At 38.3% G+C, this 23,067-nt stretch overlaps 1 protein-coding gene across 1 annotated transcript in view; it reads right to left on the reverse strand.

Moving 5' to 3' along the window:
- The window catches only part of piwil2 (piwi-like RNA-mediated gene silencing 2), a 211,332-nt gene that overhangs the window by 147,259 nt on the left and 41,006 nt on the right, over window positions 1-23,067 (reverse strand). The window contains exons 3-5 of the mRNA XM_051924076.1: window positions 14,287-14,377; window positions 12,802-12,912; window positions 7,774-7,891 (exon numbers count right to left, since the gene is read on the reverse strand). Coding sequence (XP_051780036.1) covers window positions 7,774-7,891; window positions 12,802-12,912; window positions 14,287-14,377 — 320 coding nt within the window. The remainder of the gene's footprint in view (window positions 1-7,773; window positions 7,892-12,801; window positions 12,913-14,286; window positions 14,378-23,067) is intronic.

Genomic DNA, 23,067 nt, shown 5'->3' on the forward strand with positions numbered 1-23,067 from the left:
ATAGTATATAATAGCAAAATACCCGCGCTTCGCAGTGGCGAAGTACTGCTTTAAAATTTTAAATAATAAACTGAGGGAAATTATACCAATAATTATTTGTTAAGGATCTCTTTGTATACCATGTTGTCAGTTCGCCCCTCCGGTTGTAATATGACCAAGTTGTGCGCTGAGCTTACTCTTGAGCATGCAACGTACACTTGGCCATGTGAAAAGCAAATCAAGAACAGCAAGACCGCGCCAGCTGCGGAGCTCAGCTCGGAGCGAAATGAAGTGAATGAAATGAGGTGAATGGGAGGGGAGATGATCACGTGACTCCAACACCCGCCTTAACTCTCCATCCCTCCACAAACACAGTCTCTCAGATCCCAACTCTCCTTTATATATATAGATAAATAGCAAAATACCCGCGCTTCGCAGCAGAGAAGTAGTGTGTTAAAGAGGTTATGAAAAAGAAAAGGAAACATTTTAAAAATAACGTAACATGATTGTCAATGTAATTGTGTTGTCATTGTTATGAGTGTTGCTGTCTTTTATATATATAATATACACACACACACATATATACATATACATATCTACATATATATATACATATACACATCCACATATCAACATATATATATATATATATATATATACACATACATACACACACACACACACACACACACACATATACACATATATATATATATATATATATATATATATATATACACATACAGATATATATAGCAAAATACCCGCGCTTCGCAGCGGAGAAGTAGTGTGTTAAAGAGGTTATGAAAAAAAAAAAGGAAACATTTTAAAAATAACGTAACATGATTTTCAATGTAATTGTGTTGTCATTGTTATGAGTGTTGCTGTCTTTTATATATATAATATACACACATGAACATATATATACATATATATACATATCTACATATACACATCTACATATACATACGTATATACACATCCACATAAACATATATATACATATACAAATTTACATATAGACATACATATATACATATATATATATATATATATACAGTATGTGTATGTATGTATATATATATATATATATATATATATATATATATATATATATATATATATATATATACATACATATCTACTTATTGGCTCCTGTATCTAGGATATGGCAGGTTGGATAATGGACGGATGGACATTTGTATGCATAGCCCCATTTGCCCGTTTTCGTTTTTTTTCTTTCTTCAGTAATATTTCAGCAAACCCGGAGCTTGTCAGTTCAAATCCTGGTACTGACACCACTGTGTGACCCTGAGGAAGTCACTTCACCTGCCTGTGCTGCAAAAAACAAAAGTAATGTAACAAATTGTACCTCAGATGTTGCAAGTTGCTGGAATAAAGGTTTAAGTAAAATAAATAAATATGTATTATACACATAGGAACTATTCATTTATTTTCAGTTAAGTCATCTGCAGCAAACTTTTATAAATGAGGGTTTCTGATTTTTTTTTTTCTGTTTCTTCTTCATTGACGTTTTCTCTTGGAGAGCTTTTTTCATTTCATTGAAAATGAAAGCAGCAGCTGCCAAAATATGTAGCTTTCTTATTAATTTTTCAACATTGTGTAAAATAAATGTATAAAGTAACATAAAAGGTTTAAATACTGGTTATCCTTTTACAGTAAAATATTACTAAAGAGATACAAAAAAAGTAAAATGGATATGTTCTTTTTCTTTAAGGAGATTAAATATTACTGAAGAAAGAAAAAAAAAATTAAACAGCCAAATGGGGCTATGCATATGAACTTAAAAGGTTTAAATAAAACAGAAATATATATTTTATTTTTACTTGCTTAACTTGTGGAGGGTGTATCCTGTAGCAAAGCCCTAACTTTTTTCGTGAAAGCCCGTTTCAGTCAATAAGTCTTAAAAACAGGTGTAAAGATATTGACAATAAGCTACGCAAACCCACCAAGACATGGAATCGTTTAAATCAAGTATCATTACATCTTCCTTTCTTAAAGAGAAGTAAGGCAGTACTTATAAGCTTACATATATATATATATATATATACATTCATACATATATATATATATATATACATTCATACATATATATATATATATATATATATATATATATATATATATATATATATATATATATATAAATCCCCGCGAAGTATTGCTTTTAAATTTTTATGAAGAAGAAAAGCTTTTTAAATTGAGGGAAAATATCCCAATAGCAATTTGTTAAGGATCTGTTTTTTTGTGAAGCAGCCTTAACCCAGCTTTTCCACTGGTTTATAAACGAACGCCATATAAGGTCTTCCTTTTTCCTTGCTTCGCCAAGGAAAGAGCCTTTTTATTAAATCCAAGGGTTCTTCGCTTTTTCTTTGTTTGTTTATTACGATTGTTATAGTTCTGTTTGTATACGACGTTGTCAGTTCAGCACTCAGGTTGTAATATGACCAAGCTGTGCAAGCTTACTGTTAAGAATGCAACGTATAGTTGTACATGAGAAAAGCAATCTTGCCTCAAATCAATGGCAAACTTTTGTAGGTCTATGAACTTAATTTAAAGTTTAGGTTTACACGGTGCTTTCTTTACGAAGTACCTGCACTCATGAATATGTCTGTATGCGTCAGTCGCTCAAATCCCCGCGCTTCGCACCGGCGAAGTACTGCTTTTAAATTTTTATTAAGAAGAAAAGAAAACCTTTTAAAATTGAGGGAAAATATACCAATAACAGTTTGTTAAGGATCTGTTTTTTTGTGAAGCTGCGTTCACTCGAGTGATCACTTCGAGATGACTTGCTGGCTAACCATAAGCGTTACCTGGTAGGTAACCACCCATACAATCAGATTGTGAATCAGACTACGAATGCCGTGAATGTAATTACCCCGATCTACATGCTGTCAAATAAACGAACCACACGCCGTGGCGCAATTTTAGGGGCTTAGCCTCTAGCGCTGACGTCCGAGGTTCGATTCCCGTAAGGGAGTGAAGTGAGCGCTGCTTTTAAAGTACTGCTTTTAAATTTTTATTAAGAAGAAAAGAAAACCTTTTTAAATTAAGTCTGTAAAGATATTGACAATAAGCTACGCAAGCCCACCAAGACATGCAATCATTTAAATCAAAGCGCGAGTCGAAAAACACCATCCCATAATATTAGTTAACGATTAACACATTTCTATATGTATTGTAAGCATACAATACAACTGATAATATGTTGCGCTTATTTATCTGGTGTACTGACATTTTTGCGCGTTTAACGGCTGAAATCTAACGTGGTTTGTGCCCTTCAGAATGAAAACAGTTTGCATTTACCTTTTTAATAAAAGGCGAGCTTTTAAGCCTGAGAAATCACCCTGTAAATGCACACGTTTAATTGCACATGTGTTAATATGTATGCTTACACAGTATTAAAAGACACTCAACAAGTACACAGTATTAAAAGACAGTCAACAATTAACGTCATTTACCTTCGTTCCCGCGTTTGACTTGTGCTGTAAATCTCTTCCTCGTTTTCAGTTCACGTGATTACGTAGGAGGCGTAATACGTGATGACGCGATACGTGACTCCGCCTCCTCCATTAGAGTATATGGACAAAAAACAGGTTCCAGTTATGACCATTACACGTACAATTTCGAAATGAAACCTGCCTAACTTTTGTAAGTAAGCTGTAAGGAATGAGCCTGCCAAATTTCAGCCTTCTACCTACACGGGAAGTTGGAGAATTAGTGATGAATGAGTCAGTCAAACAGGTTCCAGTTATGACCATTACGCGTAGAATTTCGAAATAAAACCTGCCTAACTTTTGTAAGTAAGCTGTAAGGAATGAGCCTGCCAAATTTCAGACTTCTACCTACACGGGAAGTTGGAGAATTAGTGACGAGTCAGTCAGTCAGTCAGTGAGGGCTTTGCCTTTTATTAGTATAGATATATACAGTGATCCCTCGCTATATCGCGCTTCGCCTTTCGCGGCTTCACTCCATCGCAGATTTTATATGTAAGCATATTTAAATATATATCGCGGATTTTTCGCTGCTTCGCGGGTTTCTGCGGACAATAGGTCTTTTAATTTCTGGTACATGCTTCCTCAGTTGGTTTGCCCAGTTGATTTCATACAAGGGACGCTATTGGCAGATGGCTGAGAAGCTATCCAGCTTACTTTCTCTCTCTCTCTCTCTCTCTCTCTCTCTCTCTCTTGCGCTGACGTAGGGGGTTGTGAGCAGGGGGGGCTGTGTGCAGCTGCTTCCTGAAGGACATGCTGCACGGAGCTTCGCATACTTAAAAGCTCAAAGGGCACGTATTGATTTTTTTTTTATCTGTCTCTCTCTATCTCTCTTCCTGCTCCTGACAGAAGGGGTGTGAGCTGCCGCCTTCAACAGCTTTGTACCGGCGGTGCTTCGCATACTTAAAAGCCAAAAAACCCTATTGATTTTTTTTTTGACTGCTTGCTTTGCACTCCTTTGAAAAGGAAGATATGTTTGCATTCTTTTAATTGTGAGACAGAACTGTCATCTCTGTCTTGTCATGGAGCACAGTTTAAACTTTTGAAAAAGAGACAAATGTTTGTTTGCAGTGTTTGAATAACGTTCCTGTCTCTCTACAACCTCCTGTGTTTCTGCGCAAATCTGTGACCCAAGCATGACAATATAAAAATAACCATATAAACATATGGTTTCTGCTTCGCGGATTTTCCTATTTCGCGGGTGGCTCTGGAACGCAACCCCCACGATGGAGGAGGGATTACTGTACACACACACACACACATATATATATATATATATATATATATATATATATATATATATACACATACATATACACACATACATGCAGTTTCAATAACATAGAAATCAATATAAACAACATTAACATCATTATCATATGAGAATATGAAGTAATATATAAGAAGCACATTTCATATAAATATAAATTATTAAACAGTAAAATCCATCCATCCATCCATTTTCCAACCCGCTGAATCCGAACACAGGATCACGGGGGTCTGCTGGAGCCAATCCCAGCCAACACAGGGCACAAGGCAGGAAACAATCCTGGGGTTTTATCTTTATTTTATTGTAGAATCAACTCCTATCTGCGCACACCAGGGCGGCCGTGGGCGGATGCGTATGGTGTATTCACTCCATGTTATCGTGCATTGCGCTGTCACTGGTATTTTGATAAAAGAATTTGAACAACATATAAGAAGCGTATAAATTATTAAACAGTAAAACATTAACATTTAAGAAGTAAAGTAACATTAAGTACTACTGCAGTGCCTTCGGGTATACCTCATTTTTTGTTTGCCCATTACATGCTTAAATGTATACATTTTTTGGTGTACCTACCCGAGAACACGCGACATATAACCGAGCGTGGGAGAAGCATGGATTTTAAACACGCGTTGAGTTCATCTGCTGTTCTCCCTTGTGGAATAACTGGTAATGTTTGACTAAAATCTACAGCGAGTAAAACGACATTACCTCCTATTTTTTTTTTTTACGATCTCTGAGATCTTGCTTTTTTTGGTTCAAGGCTTCATAAGCTCTTTTATGTTCTATGGTGTACTTATCCCAAACCATCATCTTTGAATGTTGCAAGACTTTCGCCTTGTATGTAGATCGGGGTAATTACATTCATTGCATTCCTAGTCTGAATCACAATCTGATTGTATGGGTGGTTACCTGGCACTGTAGGGTTGCCACCCATCCTTTAAAATTCGGAATCGTCCCGTATTTGAGAATGAAATTGCGCGTCCCGTTTTGAATCAATACGGGACGGGATTTACCCCGTATTTTTTTTATCATTTTTTTTGAAGCAGCGTCTCATGCAAATCATCCCACACACATTTTATGAAGATGCCTCCTTTCGTAGTTTTGATTGGGTAATACTTGACGTCATCGTTAGTTTGATTGGTCTTTTTAACTGTCCAGTGAGGAGGGCGGGTCTTTTAAGTACAGTCTGCAAAGTGTTGGCACTGGGATGTGGCACCCGCTGCAGTATGTGTCCCTTATTTTTTTGTATTAAAAGTGGTAACCCTACGTGGCAGGTAACAGTTATGTTTGGTGATGAAGTCGTCTAAAATCCGCCACGTGCCCTCTTTTAAGTGTGAGAAGCAGATATATATAGCCAAAATCTCGCGCTTCGTTGCGGCGAAGTACTGCTTTTAATTTTTTAAGAAAAGAAAACCTTTTTAAACGGATCGAAAATACAGTATACCAATAACAATTTGTTAAGGATCTGTTTTTTTCTGAACCTCGCTTTTCACAGCTGTCGCGCTACGGCGTGTGTTTCGTTTATTTGACAGTATGTAGATCGTGGTAATTACATTCATGGCATTCGTTTTCTGAATCACAATCTGACTGTATGGGTGGTTACCTGCCAGGTAACGCTTGTGGTTGGTCAGGAAGTCGCCTTACATCCGCCACGTGCCCTCTTTCTGTTCCCAGAAGCTGATCATAGAATGGTTTTAATAGTTTACTTTCAAATAATGCAAAGAGTATGCGACACGTGTTTCTCCCTAATTCTGGGCTCATCAGGCATACACACTCACTTCATCCCCTCTCGGGAATCGAATCTCTATCGTCAGCGCCAGAGTTGAAGCCCCTAACGTTGCGGTCAGCAAGTCGGCTAACATCCGCCATGTGCCGTCTTTCAGTTGCGAGAAGCAGATCATAGAATGGTTGAAACTGTTGCCCCTAACGTTGCGCTACGGCGTGTGGTTCGTTTATACCTCGTGTCTTCTCATTAAACTTTTATCTTGCGAATACGTTATTGCAATCCGCAGCGGGAGCTTTTCTATAAACTTAATTTAAACTTACGTTTTACACCGTGCTTTGTTTCCCTTATGAACATTCTTGTATGCTTGACTCGCTGGCTTCTTATTGTTTCGCTCCCTTCTCAATTGTTTAATGAATTTTTTGTTCTTCGCTGTTTGAGGCTCTTCCTTCATTTCTCCCTACTGAGTTCTTTTATCTCGCGAATATGTTATTGCAATCCGCAACGGGATCGTTTCAATAAACTTAATTTAAACTTACGTTTTACACCGTGCTTTGTTTCCCTTATGAAGATGCTTGTATGCTTCACTCGCTCCCTTCTCAATTGTTTAATTAATTTTTTGTTCTTTGCTGTTTGCGGCTCTTCCTTCATTTCTCCTTACTCAGTTCACAGTCTTTTCACGTGATTACGTGGGAGGCGTGATGACGTGACACTCAACTCCACCTCCGACGGCCATCAAGCTGCCGTCCATTACAGTATATTGTCAAAAATGAGGTTCCAGTTATGACCATTACGCGTTGAATTTCGAAATGAAACCTGCCTAACTTTTGTAAGTAAGCTGTAAGGAATCAGCCTGCCAAATTTTAGCCTTCCACCTACACGGGAAGTTGGACAATTAGTGATGAGTGAGTCAGTCAGTCAGTCAGTGAGGGCTTTGCTTTTTATTAATTAGTATAGATGAGCAATGAACCCAAATCACTGCCAACTTTTAAATGATTTGGAGATGCAACTATTTAAAATTGTGTAAAAACTTAGTCGTTCTACAAATTAATACGATGTTTTTGGGAACAGCTCTTCTAGGTTTGCTTTAAGTTTTTACACCTTTGTAGCCATTTTACTTCCTAATTTAGTAAGGAAAGGGGATACTTTTTGCATAACTGTGAAAAGTTTGTCTGCTTTTCAAAAATCCAATAGTTAGTAATACAGAAAAATTAGAGTCCTAGAAAATAAACATTGATATCAGAAAAATACATTTAGCATTTCCTATAAAAGATTAATAAAGAAACCTCTTTCAGCTGAATAGGAAGATACAGGATAGACCCATCAAAAGCTGTGACACTTCCAATGATAGAACTATGTTCTTTCAGCATCCCAAACCGCATGGATCTAGATTCAACAGCTGGGCTACAGGAAAGAAATTTAAGCATAAGCAGTTAACAAGGATCTGAATTAAAGGATAAATCAACATACAGGATAAACGAATTATCTAAACACAAAGAATATAAATGAATAATCTTTTTTTCTGAACATGTTAAGCCACTCTATGCATGGATATGAATGACAAACTGAAATCCTTTTCAAGACTGGATCTTAAGCTGCTGGATGCAATTGTTCACTAACAGTTCTAAGCAAATTCAGACAAAGATCAATAATTCACATAAATGACAGGATTCTGCAGATTCCATTCTGGCTAATATATTTGGTAAAGGTGTACAAACCCAAGCAAATTCAAACCAACTGTCTAAAAAATATGCATTGAATAGAATCATAAGATATACACTTTTCACCACTTGAAATCAATGTGTATCAAAAATGCTGTCCAAGTTGCTGAATTAATAAAATAATACTTGAGTATCAGATCCTGATTCTAGAGAGCATCAGTGATTGGTTGGCTTTCATTTCAACAAATGTATTGATTTTATGCCAATCCCTACCGTTAAACTCATTCCATCAGAAGTTCTCTCTGTAGTTTGCAGAAAGTATTCGTATGACTTTCGTGATTTTTTGAAATTCAAAAAGATGCCAGAAACACTTTTAGTGCACTACATATATTCAAATCACGGTTGTGATTAAAAGCCTTTTTTAAACATTTAGCCAATTTGAAGATGAAAACCATTTAGGATATTTAAAAAAATAAATAAATAAAAAAAGAGCACTTAATGCCCAGCCCCTCTCGGTCCCAATCAAAATTCATTTTACATAGAAAACAATACCTTAATACAGCTTCCTTATCAAATTGCAGGCATATAAATCAAATTGTGTATTATAACAAAGTGACCTCTGACAGAACTAGGTAAAATGTGATGTGGAACACTTCCTTGCCAATTGTCCTCATTTCATATGCTCCAATTACATGCGCAGTAAGAACTTATAAAAGCCATTGGTATGGAAGCAACAGTGAGCTTATGGTCAAGATGTGAGAAAACAAAATAGTGAGCATGTGTACTTTAGTGAAACTGTGATATACAGGTGTGCAGGATGACCACACTATGAAAAGAAGTGTCAGAACTTTCTCAGATTCAGGATACAAGTTGATGAGTTAAACAATGAGTAATGTTTATTATATACAACAGATGTCAACAAACTTACTGCAGGTACACGTCGTGAATTTAGGAAGGATGGTCCTTGCGTGTGTGAACTGTTAACATTTGAATCTGATGATTACATATAGCGCTGAACTGACCTCTCTGTACTATTCTTTCCTCTGCATGTCCTGGAGTACAAAAGAAATAGCACCATACAGCAACATGTGGGGAATGGCAAGATAGGGCAAAAAAAAAATTTTTTTAAAAATAAAAAAAACAGGGTCACTGATTACAACCACAAGATGTTATGCGAATGAATATGAATAACATGAATAATGTTGCATCTGTGCCACGTTTTCCGAAATGTACTATACAGGTCATAAAATGAGTTATTCCAAATATCATATATACCTATGTCTCTGGGGTTTTTTTTTGTCACTGACCATAAGGTGTATACTAATTCAGAGTGAACAGGAACACTGAAACTGAATTAAAAAAAAATCAAGTGACGGTGAGATACGAAGAAGGCAGATTCACCAGCATTTGTGTGTCAGCTTTTATCCATCCAGATCAGAGAATGTCCAGTTCCAGTGCCTCAAAACACCACTCACATCTACAGTTATTCCCAGCTTCAGATAAAAAAGCAACAGCGTCAGATCCCTGGGTGGGGGGGGGGCAGTAGTATATATTGTGATCGTGACAGAGAATAAAAGTGAGAAGGAAAAAAAAAAAACGGTAACTTTTACAAGTACTTTAAATGTACACCAGCTGTTACAGACGTAAACCATATGTATATGTTTACTGTATAATATTAACAACTAGCCAATCTGCAGCGTAGGTAGCAAACACCGCATAATCATGCTGCTTTTTAATGATTTTTAAGCACAGGGGAAAAAAATGAACATTTGAAAAATCCGTAATTTAATAAACCACGAAGAAAAGTAACATTGCAACAATGCTCGCTACGAACCAACATACAATCATCGTTCAGTACGCACTGCCTGCTCATGTGCCCGCCCCCAACTCCTCACCGGAGTCACTTTTGTCTCTGCTACAGTCCACATGCACCTACCTCTGAGCCACGTTGTCTTTTCATTGTTCTTTGTGGTTCCGGCTGCTTTTCTATATATAATCCACCAAGTCACCCAACCATGGTAGTAGTGGGGGTTGGTGTGTGTGTGCGTACAAAGGGCAGCGACGTAATCAGTGCGAGCGTATGATCCGCACTTACTGGGAATTCCTCGTTCGTGGGGAACATTTGCAAGCCCCGGTCCCCATCACGAATGGGGTTCAACGGCTTACCCACGCCTGTCGGCGCCGTGTAGACAAACGTTGATCCATTCAGTGTAGCACGCGTGCAGTACCGGACATCCAAGGGCATCACAGACCTGTTAATGCTCAATCTCATGTGGCTGAAAGCCACTTGTCCCTCTAAGGAAGTTGGACGCCGACCGCTTGGCGATCGTGTAACTATTTAGCAGTAGGGAGTCTCATTCGTTTTCGGAATTAACCAGACAAATCGCTCCACCAACTAAGAACGACCATGCACCACCACCCATAGAATCAAGAAAGAGCTATCAATCTGTCAATCCTCTCCGTGTCCGGGCCGGGTGAGGTTTCCCGTGTTGAGTCAAATTAAGCAAAATTTGTGTGTGGTGAGTTGTTGCGTCCGGGCACATGAGCAGGCACTGTGAATGCCTTGAGAGCGTGGGTGGACCCGTGCTGGAGTTGGTGGCCGTGAGTTGGTGGGCTGGGCTTTGTGAGTTGACTGACATGGCTATTTTTTGCGTATCCCATAGTTGTCTTCCGGCAGTGTGAATGCCTCAAGAGACAGGGTGTCCTTATTTGGCGAGTTGTTGCAGTTTTTGAGTTAAAAGCTGCGATGGTTTTACACGCTGGTAACAGTCAGGTGGGCATTCTCGTCCCATGGTCTTAGAGTTGGTGGGCGTGGCTATATTGTGCATATCCAATGGTTGTCTTTCCTGTTCTGTCAGCTTAGTGAATTATATATTTTGATAAGAGCAGCTCAATACTGAAAACGGTAAATACAGGAGGCAGTCAGGATCGAACCGGGGGACAGTTGATTACAAGTCAGCAATTCTTACTGCTATGTCACGGAAGCTGTTGTATCGTCCTTGAACCTTTTGTGAAAGTGCTTATTTGATCTTTGGACTTCAGGCTTCACACATTATATAGTTAATGCCTACATTTTGTCATTTATTACTAAAATATGAAAAATGTTTCTGTTTTAACAATGTGTTTACACAGATTATTGTAGAAACTGAATAGACATCAAATGCATGTATTCCAAATAACGATCTATTATTTCCACTTTAAAACTCCAGCACTTCACTCCCAGATAATCAAGGCATGAGCTGAGAGAACTTTGTGCACAGCATTTGACTATCAATGAAGAGTTTGATGAGAATACCCATCCAGTACCCAAACAGAAGAAAATTTAGGAGATATACCAGGCCATTGTAGCAAAATTTCAGAGCGTTTATATTCCAGACTGTGATGTCAGCATCGATGAGTCTCATGGCTTATAAGAGCAGACTGTCAAAAATGAAGTACACTGTGTCAAAAAGAGCAAGATTTGGCATAAAGTTTTAGTAGCTTTGTGAATCAAAAACGGGACACATTTGGAATTTGGTTCTGTACATAGGGAAAGTGACCATGTTTGATCCGAAATACAATCAGTATGCTGTTGCTACATCATCAGTGCCGACTTTGATAGATGCTCTTCTGGATCAAGGTTACTGTAGAACCATGGACAATTTTTATACTTTGCCAGAGGTATATGACATCGTGTTGCAAAGAAAGACTGATGCAGATGGAACAGTGCATCTCAACCATCGTGGCATTCCTGAAGACTCTGGCAGAGCTAAATTACACCAAGGTGCACTGGTAGCTTGGCAAAAGGAAAAAGTGCTTGCGCTGAAATGGAAAGACAAGAAAGGCGTTTGTCTTCTTAACATTGTACATAATGCAGCTACAGTCACTGTACAGGCAAAAGGCAACAAGCAGGTTACGAAGCCTTATGCCGTGGTCAACTACAATAGCACGATGGGCGGTGTAGATTGTGAGGATCAAGAATTGACATTCTATCCCGTTGTGCAGGGGCAACAACAGAAATATTACAAAGAGATATTTAGTCATCTAGTGGAACAGTGCATTTGGAATGCATTCGTCTTATACAAAAAGCTGCCGAAACTGTATCTTATGCCAACTTTACATGCCCGCTTGTAGAACAGATCATTGCTGCAAATCCACGGTCCACACTACCGCTAAACAGACACTGTCGACTAACTTCTGAAACTACTGAAAAATCTGCTTCTCAAATCCAGACTGGAGTTTCATTAACAGATGGTTCGTCCCACAAAGCTTAGATATTAATTAGCCAAAAAAAAGATGAAGGCCATTCATAATGTCTGACATGCATTTCATGGCTCAAGAGAGAAACAACAGAAGGCTTTAACTAACAACAAATACAGCTCAACTTCAAGAACAATTTCAAATAAGCCCTTTATTTGTAAAACTTATTTCAAAAAGCGACTTTCTAAAATAGGTAATCACTCTACGCTCATTCATGCTCATCTAGAATACAGCTGATTTCAAACTTTTTTCCCTTCTGCAAAAGCATACTCGGGTTATGTGATTTGGTCACAGAAAAATCTAGTGATAGCTGAATGCTTTAGCTATTACATGGCACTTAATAAGAAATCAACACCATGAAACTAAGCTATGATCTTAAAAATAAGTGTATACATATACAAATAAGAGCCATACCTGAATGTCACATGATACTGGAAGACTGCTTCATTTCTGCAGCTGATTTCAATGTAATTGAACCCAAGTGTTAAAGGGTTCCCCTTAAGGCCTTGCTTCTTTACACGCATTCTTAAAATAAACACACAAGTCATTATAATACATCAGTAGCAGTTCATAAAACTTTAAATATAAAAACAACATACTTACAACAAAATATCTGAAAAGAAAAAATTCAAGTCTGAGAAACACAGATCTGCTCTTGGCAACAAAACATATTGATGGTAATCTCAGATAAATGAAAACGGGTTTTGGAAATGACTGATATGAAGAATGAGAGCACTAACAAACCAGTTCTCAATAACTTGTTTCAATAAAAGCTAAATAAGGGATTGGTTGGAATGAAAATTGCACTCCTCAATAATTATGAGACCTCTGAGTTAGCTGATCATCTGTTGACTCACTTTGCTCCTCTTTATTGTTTGACTGTTGGTTAAGAAAAAAAAAAGCAAGTAAGTAAAAAAGAATTACATTAAATTAGCAACAGTAACTGATGTAGAAGGAGAACGGGCAACTTGGCCAGGAAAGAAGACGAGTTATTACCCAGATGGGAGGCTAGAGTTGAACAACAAACAGACTGGCAGGCAGGATGAGAAAAAAAACTTTGTGCACGGCCATTCTCCATATACCAAGTAGCACTGGTCCTCATATGGTAGCCCAGTTGAGACACCCACTGGGGTGCTTAGGAGTTAGAATCAAGAAGTATACCCCTGTCAGGGTCCTTGGATACCGATAGAGGATGCTTTTGGGGGAGCAACTGCCTACTTTCTGTATGGCCCAGAAGTGCTTCTAAGAAGACACGGCGTGGCATTGGAACCATTCCTGGGTCCAGCTTAAAAGGGAGCCCACCGCTTCACGTCAATGAGTTAGAGTTGGGAGGCAGTGGGAAACATTCAATGGGAAGACAAGAGAAGGAAGAATTGTTTATTTTTGAGTATTGTAGATGATTTTTGGAAGGGTGATTGATGCAGAAGTGCTTTAGTTAAATAATTTTTACTCTGTGGATATAAGCCACATTACTCTTTCAAACTACATTATAACAACAGTTTTCTGGCAGAAGCTGAAATGGTCCACATGCCAATGCAAGCTTCACTGCTGCACCCAGTGGCTTCACTGGTGAGCTGCTGCCCACACACTGAAATGATGCAGGATTCTTTACGTATTTTGAATGGCTCAAGTCCACTAAACTGAAGGGAAACCAAATTTTTATTTGGTTTCTAGTCACTACTTAAATAAGACACCACAAATGAATAAAGATAGCTAGTAAAACTTAACATTAAATATTAAAATATGGAATATTAAGAAGAGAGACTTCTCTGGTAGCTGTTTTACTACTCCTCCAATCGCACCACTAATGTGGAACAACAAAAGCAGCAAAAATTATTGTGCACCACATTTGTAAACCATGTTTGCATTCAGGATAAAGTAGTGTGGCACAGAAATTACCTGTCACCTTCTGTTAAGATTTCTTCAGAATGCTGCCCTGCAACTTCAACTGGTATATTTCCTGGGTCACCTCTGCTCCGTGAACCTCCAGCTTAAGAATGCCAACAAACATTTAACAATGTCAGAATATTTGGTAAGTTAGAATCCTCACAGTCAATTAAATGGTTTCATAGTTTGAAGCTCGTTTTTAGCATGGCTACTTACAAATAATTTTAATTGCATTTAACTTTACTTTCCATACAATATAACTGTTCATAGAACAAAAATATCCTTTAGAGAAGGGGTGCTGAATCGATGGCATTCAAAAAATTTTTTTACATGTTAGTCTATCATCTATCCTCCCTATGGCATTTGCCACTTCACTGAAGTACGGAACGGTCAGTCTGAGATTTCTTCTCTTCTAACACACGGGTCACCACGCACACACGATCAAAGGCGCAAGCTACTGCAAAACTCCAGCGAGTTAAGTGACCTAGTTAGCCTATTAATTTATATCTACTAAAGAAGAGATATACAAAATGGGGGGGGGGGTTGGAACAAGTAAACTAAAAACTTACCACTTCTATGCGGAATGGGGGAGGACTTTTTTTTCACCATAGCCAGGTTTCCATCCAAGGAGTTTTTGCAAAAAAATATTTAGCGCTTCAAATTTTTTTACCGATATAGCTGATGGAAATGCTAATTATCGATAAAATGTTGTACATGTCGACATAATATTTTTCCGTTTAACTTTAGCGCATACATTCCATATCGATACTTCAGATGTCGCAAAAACTACATTGGAAACACTTTTTGTCGGAAAAAAGGGCTTTAACGCAAATAATCACATTTTCATCACGTGCAATCAAAACGAGAATGGCGGAGCAGTTCGCATGGTCTGATGAAGAGAGTTTTTTTTTGATTAAATGTCTTTATTTTGTATCAATTCAAATTTCAGTTTTAATTAAAAACCTTAAGGGAAGAAGGTTACAGTACTAATTCAGTTGTTATCGCACTGAGAAGGGATGTTGAAAGGTAGGCTCACCTGTACAGATCCGATGCTGCAAACACAGCTGCATCATGGGCACTTCCAGGAGTGCCAACGCAAATGTCTCGTATCATGCACCTGTCATCAACAAGGGCCTGGAGAACAATAGATGGCCACCCTTTGCGATTAATGTAATCGCGGTAGCCTTCCGTCGGGGGAAGAATAGGCACATGCGTGCCATCCAGCACACCGTAAATCTGTGGCACAAGATGCACCATGGAATTGCGGTATGCAATTTCATTGGCCTCCGCTACAGTCGGAAGTCTGATATAACGCCGCATTAATTTTTCTTTAATAGTGGTGCACACAGCATATACACATCGATGGACGGTAGTTTTACTAACCCCGAAAGTTTCTCCAACTACTCTATACTCGCCGCAGGTTGCCAGCTTGTAAAGGGCGATGGCAATCCGCTTTTGGGTTGGAACCGGTGGTCGGTGGCAACCTGTGATGGGCGCAACATCAGGACTGATAAATCCACACAACATCTCAAACGTCGGCCGTGTCATTCTAAAATGTTGCAGCCAGAGATTTTCTGTGAAGTGTCTCTCCACCACCTCCTCCCAGAAGGTCTTATTCAGTCGTCTCTCCCATACCCGTGGGTTTCATCGCACTGGGGTACTTTCCTCGAGCTCTAGGGCTATCAGACAAGCAACTGCTTCATTCTGCTGTCGTCTTCGGATATTATGTACAATTCCAATTATTTGTGAAACTGAAATAACAGTAAGCTGGCAAATTTCAAAAAACTGTCTGAATAATCTCTCCATTTCTTTGTTTCTTTGTTTAGTGGAGGGGGTGTAACGTGGAAAACAAAAGGTAGATAATTTGCGACATACACAAAATTATGTATGGAAACGGCTCAAGGGCAGATTTTTTTCGCGATACAACAAAACTTATGCGACAGTTCGTTTTGGGGGGGTGGATGACGTCATCACGCACGCCATTTTATCGATAAAAAGCCAGTTTGATGGAAACAGGCTGGAGACAGCAAATTTCGCACATTTTTTTTTACGTATATTCTGTTTGTCGATAACAAAACGTCGCAAAAAACTGGATGGAAACTTAGCTATTGTCACATTCGAAGTGCATTTGTCTGATCTGTCTATCATCACTATTCCAAAGAAGGGAAATATGGAGGCGCATTTTCGAACTGTTCATAAAAACTACAACACTGACTTCCCTCCGCAAAGCGAGCTGAGAAAGAAATGTGAGGGATCTAAAAATCACAGTTAAATCGGACAGGAGTCATTTTTCTCTCAGCTGAATTCAAAAGCAAAGGCAGCCACCGAAGCATCGTTCCGGGTTAGTCACTCCATCATTAAGCATAAGAAGTCCTTCCAAGATCCTGAGATGATAAAAGAGGACTTTGATGAAGCAGCTGACTCGTCGTTTTAGGATTTTAAAAACAAACCAGAAATATCTTCAATCAAAGCTCTTCATTTTCGATTTAAGACAGCAGCTTTGGAAGGACAATGCGGACTGTGAGTGTTTCTCACTGCAATTAGACGAGTCTACGGACATAAATGATACAGAACAGTTGTACATTTTAATTTAGATGGTGTTTACAGATGTGACTGCAAAAGAGAAGTTGTTAACAATACTGCCCATGAAAGAACACACCCGGGGAGAGGACATTTTTCAGTCTTTCAAAAACTTTGACATCAATTTACACATTGGGAGCTGGATTTTCTCAATCACCACTGACGGTGCACCTGCAATGGTGGGCTGCTCGAATAGATTTACTGCCAAGTGCAGGGAGGACGATGCTTACCTCAACTTCCTTAATTACCACTGCATAATACAACAACAGGCATTATGTGCAAAAATGATAAAAATGAGAGATACTGGATGTGTCAATGAAAATCACCTGTTCTATTCGAGCGAGATCTCTTCAAAGACGACTGTTCCGTGCATATCTGGAGAAGGCTAACTGCAACTACTCTGACCTCTTGCTACACACTGACATGAGATGGCTTAGTCTGGAAAAAACTCCAGCAAAGATTTCGAGACCTCTGTCCAGAGATAAAGGAGTTTCTCCTCGTCATTAAACATGTAGAATACAAGCAACTTAATGATGATCAGTGGCTGCTAGACTTGGCATTTTTAACCGATCTAACCAACATGTTGAATGAGCTTAATTTAGACCTGCAAGGAAAAGACAAAACCATGGTCAATACGATCAGCTCAGTTAATGCTTTCAAACGAAAAATGCAACATCTGTCCTCAAAGCTGCAGCGCTATGATTTAGGGAACTTCCAAAACATTGTGTCAGAGCTGGAGACGCAATGGAAGGTGTGTGCACAACTTGACAGTGAGCGCTACACAAACCAGGTTGAAAATTGTCTCTCAGACTTTGACAAACAGTTTCAGGACTTTGCTTTACACTAGCCAATTTCTATATTTATGTGTTATCCATTTAGGGAAGATGCCGAGGTTGATTTACTCTCATCAAAAATTGCAACACTTTCACCTGAACTCGTCTACAGCGGAGGATGAGATTTTGACACTCATGGAACTTGCTTACAGAGGAAAAGAAACCAAACATGAGGAAATGTGCTACCTCCTTGACTGCATTACTCGTCTCGACCTATTTATGTGAGTCAGCCTTTTCCCACAACAAGATTATTAAGTCCACATACCGTTCCACCATCAGCGATGATCATTTGGAAGCCTGCTTGAGGCTGGCTACCAGCAGCTACTGTCCAGATTATGCAACCCTGAATGACTCCATTCAGTGTAAGTAAGTAGTGATCATAAATGTGTTTAACTGTATTATGCCAAATGGGTTCATGCAGTTGTACAAGGTATGCCAACATAAATTGTATATCTAAAGTATACTCAGTATATTATATATATATATTTTTTTTTTTAAATGTACAGTTATGACAAAGTTTGATAACCCCTCTCAGCCTGCATAATAATTTACTTTCAACAAAAAAAGATAACAGTGGTATGTCTTTCATTTCCTAGGACAGGGGTAGGCAACGTCGGTCCTGGTGAGCCGCAGTGGCTACAGGTTTTCATTCCAACCCAATTGCTTAATTAGAAACCAATCATTGCCAATCTCAGACCTTATTTAATTTTATGGCTTGTTAGTCTGTGCAATGTAAGGCTCTTATATCGTAGATTTTTTTCCTTTCCAAGGATATCATCCAAATGATATGAAGCCTAAAACAGATCATTTTCAGTCTGTCACATTTTTCTATTAAGTGTTTTATTAAATCAAACAGTGCATGATGAACACACACAGATGTAATTGGAAAAAAGCTAGCTGGAGAACTGCTGGCTGCTTTGTCTTTTACATCTTATTGCTAATAAGGAGCAATTAAAACACTGAATGCAGCAGTTTAAGATTGAAATAAGCAATTAAGGTTGGAGAACCTTAACAAGCGAGACCACTAAAATGAAGCATCAAAATGTCACTTAAGCAATATGTGCTTCATCAGCAATAATTGAGTTCTCGTTAAGGAACTGGGTTGGAACAAAAACCTGTACATACTGCGGCTCACCAGGACCGACGTTGCCTACCCCTGTCCTAGGAACATCTGAGTAGTGGGGTGTTTTCAAAACAAAGATTTTTAGTGAAGCAGTATTTAGTTGTATGAAATTAAATCAAATGTGAAAAACTGGCTGTGCAAAAATGTGGGTCCCCTTGTAATTTTGCTGATTTGAATGCATGTAACTGCTCAATACTGATTACATGCAACACCAAATTGGTTGGATTAGCTCATTAAGCCCTGAACTTTGTAGACCGGTGTGTCCAATCATGAGAAAAGGTATTTAAGGTGATCAATTGCAAGTTGTGCTTCCCTTTGACTCTCCTCTGAAGAGTGACAGCATGGGGTCCTCAAAGCAACTCTCACAAGATCTGAAAACAAAGATTGTTCAGTCTCATGGTTTAGGGGAAGGCTACAAAAAGCTCATAGGTTTAAACTGCCAGTTTCAACTGTAAGGAATGTAATCAGGAAATGGAAGGCCACAAGCACAGATGCTGTTAAACCCAGGTCTGGCAGGCCAAGAAAAATATAGGTGCGGCATATGCACAGGATTGTGAGAATGGTTACAGACAACCCACAGATCACCTCCAAAGACCTGCAAGAACACCTTGCTGCAGATGGTGTATCTATACATCGTTCTACAATTCAGTGCAATTAGCACAAAGAACATCTGTATGGCAGGGTGATGAGAAAGAAGCCCTTTCTGCACTCAGACCACAAACAGAGTCACTTGGTGAATGCAAATCCTCATTTAGACAAGCCAGATTAATTTTAGAACAAAGTGCTTTGGACTGATGAGACAAAAATTGAGTTATTTGGGCATGGCAAAAGAAGAACACCGCATTCCAAGAAAAACAACTGCTGCCTACTGTCAAATTTGGTGGTGGTTCCATCATGCTGTGGGGCTGTGTGGCTAGTTCAGGGACTGGGGTCCTTGTTAAAGTTGAGGGTCAGATGAATTCAACCCAATATCAACAAATTCTTCAGGATAATGTTCAAGCATCAGTCACAAAGTTGGAGTTACACAGGGGTTGGATATTACAACAAGACAAATGACCCAAAACAGTTCGAAATCTACAAAGGCATTCATGCAGAGGGAGAAGTACGATATTCTGGAATGGCCGTCACAGTCCCCTGACTTGAATCATCGAATATCTATGAGATGATCAGAAGCAGGCTGTCCATGCTCAGCAGCCATCAAATTTAACTGCACTGGTGAGATTTTGTATGGAAGAATGGACAAAAATACCTCCATCCAGAATCCAGACACTCATCAAAGGCTATAGGAGGCATCTAGAGGCGGTTATTTTTGCAAAAAGAGGCTCAACTAAGTATTGATGTAATATCTCTGTTGGGGTGCCTAAATTTATGCACCGGTCTAATTTAGTTATGATGCATATTGCATATTTTCTGTTAATCCAATAAACTTAATGTCACTGCTGAAATACTACTGTTTCCATAAGGCATGTCATATATTAAAAGGAAGTTGCTACTTTGAAAGCTCAGCCAATGATAAACAAAAATCCAAAGAATTAAGAGGGGTTCCCAATCCTTTTCATATGACTGTAGGTAGATCATTTTGACCTAATCATTTTAAAAGTCGTTCGCAAGCCAAAAAAGTGTGGGCACCCCTGCTTTAGAGGCTGTTTTCTCATTGCCAGCAGCTGTCTGTCAGCCAAAAGAAGAATTTCAAGGGGTCAGGCTTACAAAAGAATGTGTTTTATGTTAGGCCCTACTGTACATAGAAAGGTATGTTTGCCTTTTTGCTTTTTCATGTTATTATGTGATAAGCTTTCACACAGGAGTGGGTAAGAATCCTGTCGCTTACAGACTTATGATGAAAAGTAGATTGTACCTTACATGGCTGTCAGTTCATGTGGCATGGTTTAAGCAGTGAAAAGGTATGTCCACAAATGGCATAAAACACTGGAGAAATCCTTAAGGGGATCAGCCATTAGTATATGCAATTAAGAAATCATTACTATGAGACAACCTGGGGACAGGTCTAAAGAGTACAACTTTTTCTTTGTTGACATTCTGAAAAGCCAGTAGCCATCATGTATTTTTGACTGGTTAAAACTACCCATCAGAGTCATGTACATGTATAGTCTGAGCACACCACCCTATTAAACTGTTCTTTTCTTGTTTAATTGCTGGTAAGCACAATTTACAAAATGTCTAGCATTTTTGCAGTGTTTATAAACTTTTGATTTCTGTGAACATTCCCTTACTTAATATGCGGAATGGGAGAATACAGTTCCAGTGTGCTATTAGCTGGGGATGATTCCACGCTGATCTGCTCTTAGTATGTATAGTGGGTAATGTTACAAAATGAATCTCACACACATCACACAGGCTACTGTGAACAATGGACTTACATTCCATTTAAGAATATGGAAACTATATTTTATATTTATATTTGGACTGAAATATAGTGCGATACTTAATAAAATATATTCACATCCATGCCAAAAAAATAGAAATGAATGGAAATATTTTTAATATATAAAATACAAAAATATGAATCAAAATATATTTACAAATATTTATTTACATATATGTATAAATGGCCCTCCTCCCGATGCACTGCAAATTTTACATGATTTCTTAATCAAGCTTTTAGGTTCAACTTGTAGTTCTGACCACTATTATATACATCCATCAGATTGGATAGCTTGGGTGTTGGGGGTCCCCTTCAAACACGGAGCAAAAGATGCCAGCATACTCCAGCCAAAAATGGAATAAAGCCAATATGTCGTACTACTGCATAACAGCCCCTTTTCAAGTCCTGTTCAGAAAAGACTGGTCAGCCACATTGTTCAGGAAGTACAATAAATAGTTGCTGGCATTTTCTTCCTTGCCGTATTACTGGAACTGAAGGCCCTGTCACACAGAGTGCAGGTTAGTGTGAGGCACAGCAAGATTACCAGAATCAGAGGACGTTAGTAGGCGAACAGGAGCACAGTGATGGAGAAGGTCACAGATATACTCCGGTGCAAGGCTATTTAAAGCTTTGTAGGTTATTAATAGAATTTTATTAAATCCTGTAAGACACAAGGAGCCAGTGAAGGCAAAGCAGGATGTGTGTGATGTGCTCACTGTTGCTGGTTCATGTAAGGACTCTTGCAGCAGAGGTTGGAATCAACTGGAGCAGTGATATAAGATTAGAAGGGGCACCTGCCAGCAGCGAGTTACAATAATCGATGTGGGATGTGATAAAAACATTGACAAGTTTCTCAGCATTAGAAAAGGAGAGGAATGAGCAAACACGGGATATGTTATGGAGGTGATAATTATAAAGTTTCTTAATGTGGTTTATGTGGGCGGAATAAGGAAGGGAGGAATCAAAAATGATACCAAGATTCCTTGCATCAAAAGAAGGTCTGATGAGATCACCGTCAAGAGCGACTGAAAAGGAGCTCATTTTCTTAAGTAGCGCTTTAGTGCCAATTTGCAGTTATATTGCACCAATTTTGGCCCAGGAACCATATACTAATTACGTCAAATTTTAATTTCTGATTTCACTATATTATACTTTTAGCAAAACACACACACACATATACTGTATACACAGTTTGGACTTTCAATCAAACAGTCGAAGGTTCAAGACTAATGTCTACAAATTATTTGAAAAAAATTTTTTTTTAAATAATTGATACTGATGTTTTGCAGTAAGCAACATTGGTAAAGTGCTTAGCATGTTAAATATTCAAACGGTCAAAGGTTCAAGACCAGTGTACACAAATTTTTTTTTTTTTTTCTAATTTTACCAATTTTTCATCAATTATATACAAATTTGGCTAAATGCTTTTCAGTGATTTGACTATATTGGCTCAGTGGATAAAGAGATGGACTTTTCTAAGAAAGACTTAAGGTTCAATTTTCCAATAGACAAATGCACATTTCCAGTACGTCACACGTGTAAGGTTTCACCGTGGTTAGGATTTTCTGAAATGAGAAATGAACATGAATGAATGTTACATTTCACTTTAAGATCGTAGGTTTGATTCCACACTGTCGCTAATGTAATTTCTGTCAAATCACATTCCCACCCAAATCAAGGTTTTTGTAACATGTGAGGACTGTGTGACATTAGGGTGGCTAAAAACATAAGATTAAGCGACAATTTTATTAAAAAAAAATGTTTTCTTGTACTATGATTTTGTTGGTCATGTATGACTAAATCATAAAAGAATTATTTCAATTAAAATGCACATATTCCTTAAATGATTCCAAAGAAAATAATTCTTAATTTGA

This window comes from Erpetoichthys calabaricus, chromosome 1, assembly GCF_900747795.2.
Source record: "Erpetoichthys calabaricus chromosome 1, fErpCal1.3, whole genome shotgun sequence".
Classification (NCBI taxonomy): domain Eukaryota; kingdom Metazoa; phylum Chordata; class Cladistia; order Polypteriformes; family Polypteridae; genus Erpetoichthys; species Erpetoichthys calabaricus.